We start from the raw sequence: 3,734 nt of genomic DNA on the forward strand, positions 1-3,734 counted from the left end.
GAAGGCTAAATGGATTCCGAACGGCAAAACCAAGAGCCGCACCTACGGTTTGGATGGACCTTCTCTCTCTTGAGAAACTCTGTTGGCCTCCTTTGCTCTTGTGGTCAAGTGCGATTTGCCCCATGGCTCTCTCTTCTTTTATTCCCTCCTAGAATAGCCAGGGGCCAGTTATCTGACCTCATTGGTAAAAAGGTCCAGGTCAAGGTGAAGAGATCCTGCTTAGCCTAATCTGCCTGCAAAGCTGGTACAGCCAGGGCAGTCATCAGGCATTATAAACGGAGAGGCCCAGGGATTAGAAGTTTACATATAAAATGTAATGGAAGAGTTTTACTCCTTCATGTGTTCCAGGAAAGATCATGGCTCCCCAGAGCGACCCCATATTCTTAAAACAAATTCCTCTCATTGCTTGAGCTAATTACTAGAATTAGATTTCTACAACATGAAACATAAATAATCCTACATGAATGGGTCGGGTGTGCACTGTGAACCTCAAACGGGTGTGTGTGGGGGCGGCAGAAAGATCCCAGCTGGGGAGCGGGGACGAGGCCACCAGCCACTGGGGTACCACACGGGCTTTAGGGCGAGAGATGGTGGCAAAAGCCGGGCCGGGCCATTGAGTGGAGGAACCACAGTCTGTGGGAGTGACTTCTGAGGGGCAGAGGAAAAGGAGGGGTGCCCGCTTGGCTCCCATCTGAGCAGCCGGGAGAGGTGGGGACCGCGGGGACAGCTGGGGACTGCAGGCGCAGTGGCGATGACTGCAAGCCAAAGTGGGAGGGCAGATAGGACTGGTACAAAGACCCATGTGAGACAAAGAGAGTCGGGCCCAGAGGAGAGGACTTGGAGATGATGAGTGAGGAAAGTTCTGGAACCATCTTTCTGCTTTACCTCTCTCGTGTCGCTAACCCTGCACCCTTTTCCCTCGCACTGGAGGGGAGTTTAACTGGACGCCTAGACGACTGGCAAGGAGCGGGAGAGGCAAAGCCGAGAAATGCAGGCCCTTCACTGAGGGGAGGACAGAGTCTTTGAGAAATCCTCTTCTTCCACGTTGGAGACGTTCAAGGTGAACCCCACTATGGCCGTGCCCGCAGGTCCGTGAGGGCGGGGGCCGTGGTGGGCAGTGGAGGCAGCTCGCTGCTCGGACCCACACGGCCAGGCCTTCCTGCCGTCATGAAGCTCGTGCTGCTCCCTGCACAGATCCGTGTCGACTCTGGCACCTGCCCTCTGTGCTCACCTCATAACTCGTCTGGCCCAAGGAACTGCATCCTTAGCGTGTTCAGGGGACCCCAACCGAATCAGGGGTCCATGCCCTCCCAGAGCGAAGTGGTCTCACCTTCGCTTCTGAGGTGAACTCGGGGCCCCTGGGCGCCATTCGTAGGAGACCCATCTCTCCTTCCAGGGAAAGCTCCCCCGTGGCCATGCCGTCCGGGCCATCTCTACCTTTGGACTCACAGGGCTTGCCTGTCTCCATCTGGCATGGCCTTGACATGCCCGTGGGCTGTGGGACAGGACCCTCTGGGCTTTTAACCCCCCCGAGCCTTGTCCTTCCCACCTTCGGACGCACAGAACTTGTCTGTTTCTGTCTGGCATGGCCTTGACACACCTGTGGGCTGTGGGACAGGACCCTCTGGGCTTTTAACTCAGCTCCTGCTGTGGACCTTGGGCAGATAGCTTGGCCCATTGACACCTGAATTTCTTAATCCGTAAAATAAGGATGTGAATGCTGGTTTGTTGTGAATCTTAAATAACATAAAAAAGTGTAGCACGGTGTATACGGTCAAGTGTTCAGTAAGGCCAGCTACTCAGTGACCTTTGACCTGCCTCTGACCTTGCCTTTTCTGTCACAGACAAAATCGGGCCTGTCCCCTTCCTCACCAAACATCTCATTGTTGTGTTTTCCAGGGCTTCCCGTCGGACCAACTCCCGTTGACATCTGTGTGCCTCCTTCTATGGGTTTCCCAAACCTTGAGACCCAGTGCCACCCATTCCAGAACATTCCACTGTCACAAGCAGCAGGTACTTGGCTTGCTTTGATGTCAGGAAGTGGAGTTTATCAAGAGTGTTTGAATAGAGCCTTTCCAGTGCCCTGTGTGGCCTCAGAGCAAGATTGTGCCTTCCCGGATTTCTCTTTCTGAAAAGCGAATCATTGACGTTTTTGGTTGTTAGGGAGACAGTCACCCAAAGATTAAAAGCATTTTTTCTCAAGCTCTCACCTGAGCTCTTTGCTCCACCCATGACCTTCCGCGGCTGCTCCAGGTCCACCCTTTTGCTCACTAATGACTTCATTAACGCGACTCAGGCTGACTGGGGGATGTTTGCGATGTTTTCTTTCTGCTCAGCCAGTCACTAAGAATCAGCTTTAGAAAACTGAGACGCCTCTATGTTCAGCCCAGAGCCTCACCCTCACCCGCCTCACCTCCTGTCCCCTGGAACCTTCCAGTAAATGCTCTCATGCCACACCCCGTAGGCCATACCCTGATTGTTTCCTTAGTGCTATGGCAGATCATTAACTTCCCTGCAATGACTCAAACTTGTCAAATTACAAAATCTACGGCACCTGGGTCCCCTGCAGTGACCAGAGAGGGACAGGGCTTGAGGGGCAGTCTGTCGCAGGACAGTGGGCGGGGCTTGGAGGCCCCACCCTCCCCAGAGCCCGCCCTGGATTCCTGTCTTTCTCTTATTATTTTGGCAGGAGTTGAGAAGTTAATCTTTCCTGACTGGCGTGACATTGCTTCTTTTTCTTTATCCTGAGAGGATCCCCAAAGGAGAAGATCCCCAAGTTGCCATGAACTCCGCCATCACCATCTGTGAGCACCCCGCCCCATTGGTGAGTGCGTGGGGGAGGGGTCCTCGCCTGGAGCCCCAATGCCCTGATTTATTCTTAGGATGGTGGCTTACGTCCTAGCTAAGACTTCGGATTATTAGATGGAGACTTTAGATTATTCGACGAGGGTGGCAGCTGTGTTCCGGGTCTTACCATTAGCAAGGACAAGTGTTCCTCCCTGAGTGCCAGCCTCTGCGAATGAATTACAAAGGCTGGAGGAAGAGGTGGCAGGTCCTCTGCTTTACCTTCACCCACAGGTTGGCCTCTGCTGAATCTGAATATGTATTTTCCAAGTTTCCCAGCGTTACCATTTCTTTGGTCGGAAACCCTTTCCGAAGGAAAGCAGAGGGGAAAGAGGGAAGCAGAGAGAGAGAACCGATATTCACTGAACATCCCATAGGCCCCACGCGGTTCATGTGCTTTATTTACTTCCCTCTATTATTTCCTTCTGTTCCCATTCTACAGATGGGGAACCTGAGGCCCAGAGAAGGAAAGCCCCAGGAACCCCCCTGGAGGCCTCCCTAGCTAGTCCTTGAGCCCTGACCCCACCTCTGCAACCGCCGTTGGCCACCTGACAATAACAGTGGGAACCGAGTAAAGACCCTCTGCTCTAGTCACTCCCCACCACAGGCAGAAAGGACCCCCCTCACCAGGCCGGGACTGCAGCCCTACTGAGGCCTAGCCAAGGTGTCTGTGGGACAGGTGCCACCCACGAATCCAGGCTGGGCTCTCAGGGCTGTCTCCTGGAGCCGGGCTGCCAGACCCTGCCCACCGCTGGTCAAATCTGGTAGAGAGGCCCTGGCCATCTCTTCTGGAAAATCCTGGGGAGTACCTGAGAGGACTCTCCTTTCCTCTTCCCAGAATTCTTTCTGCCACTACTTCATGAAAGCCAAAATAATAATAATAATAGTAA

At 53.6% G+C, this 3,734-nt stretch overlaps 1 protein-coding gene across 1 annotated transcript in view; it reads left to right on the plus strand.

Moving 5' to 3' along the window:
- The first annotated feature begins 2,698 nt into the window (after positions 1 to 2,698).
- The window catches only part of LOC112478683 (solute carrier family 23 member 1-like), a 13,256-nt gene continuing 12,220 nt past the window's right edge, over positions 2,699 to 3,734 (plus strand). The window contains exon 1 of the mRNA XM_025045852.1: positions 2,699 to 2,824. Coding sequence (XP_024901620.1) covers positions 2,783 to 2,824 — 42 coding nt within the window. The 5' untranslated portion in view covers positions 2,699 to 2,782. The remainder of the gene's footprint in view (positions 2,825 to 3,734) is intronic.

Source organism: Pteropus alecto, unplaced genomic scaffold (genome assembly GCF_000325575.1).
Source record: "Pteropus alecto unplaced genomic scaffold, ASM32557v1 scaffold22, whole genome shotgun sequence".
NCBI lineage: Eukaryota > Metazoa > Chordata > Mammalia > Chiroptera > Pteropodidae > Pteropus > Pteropus alecto.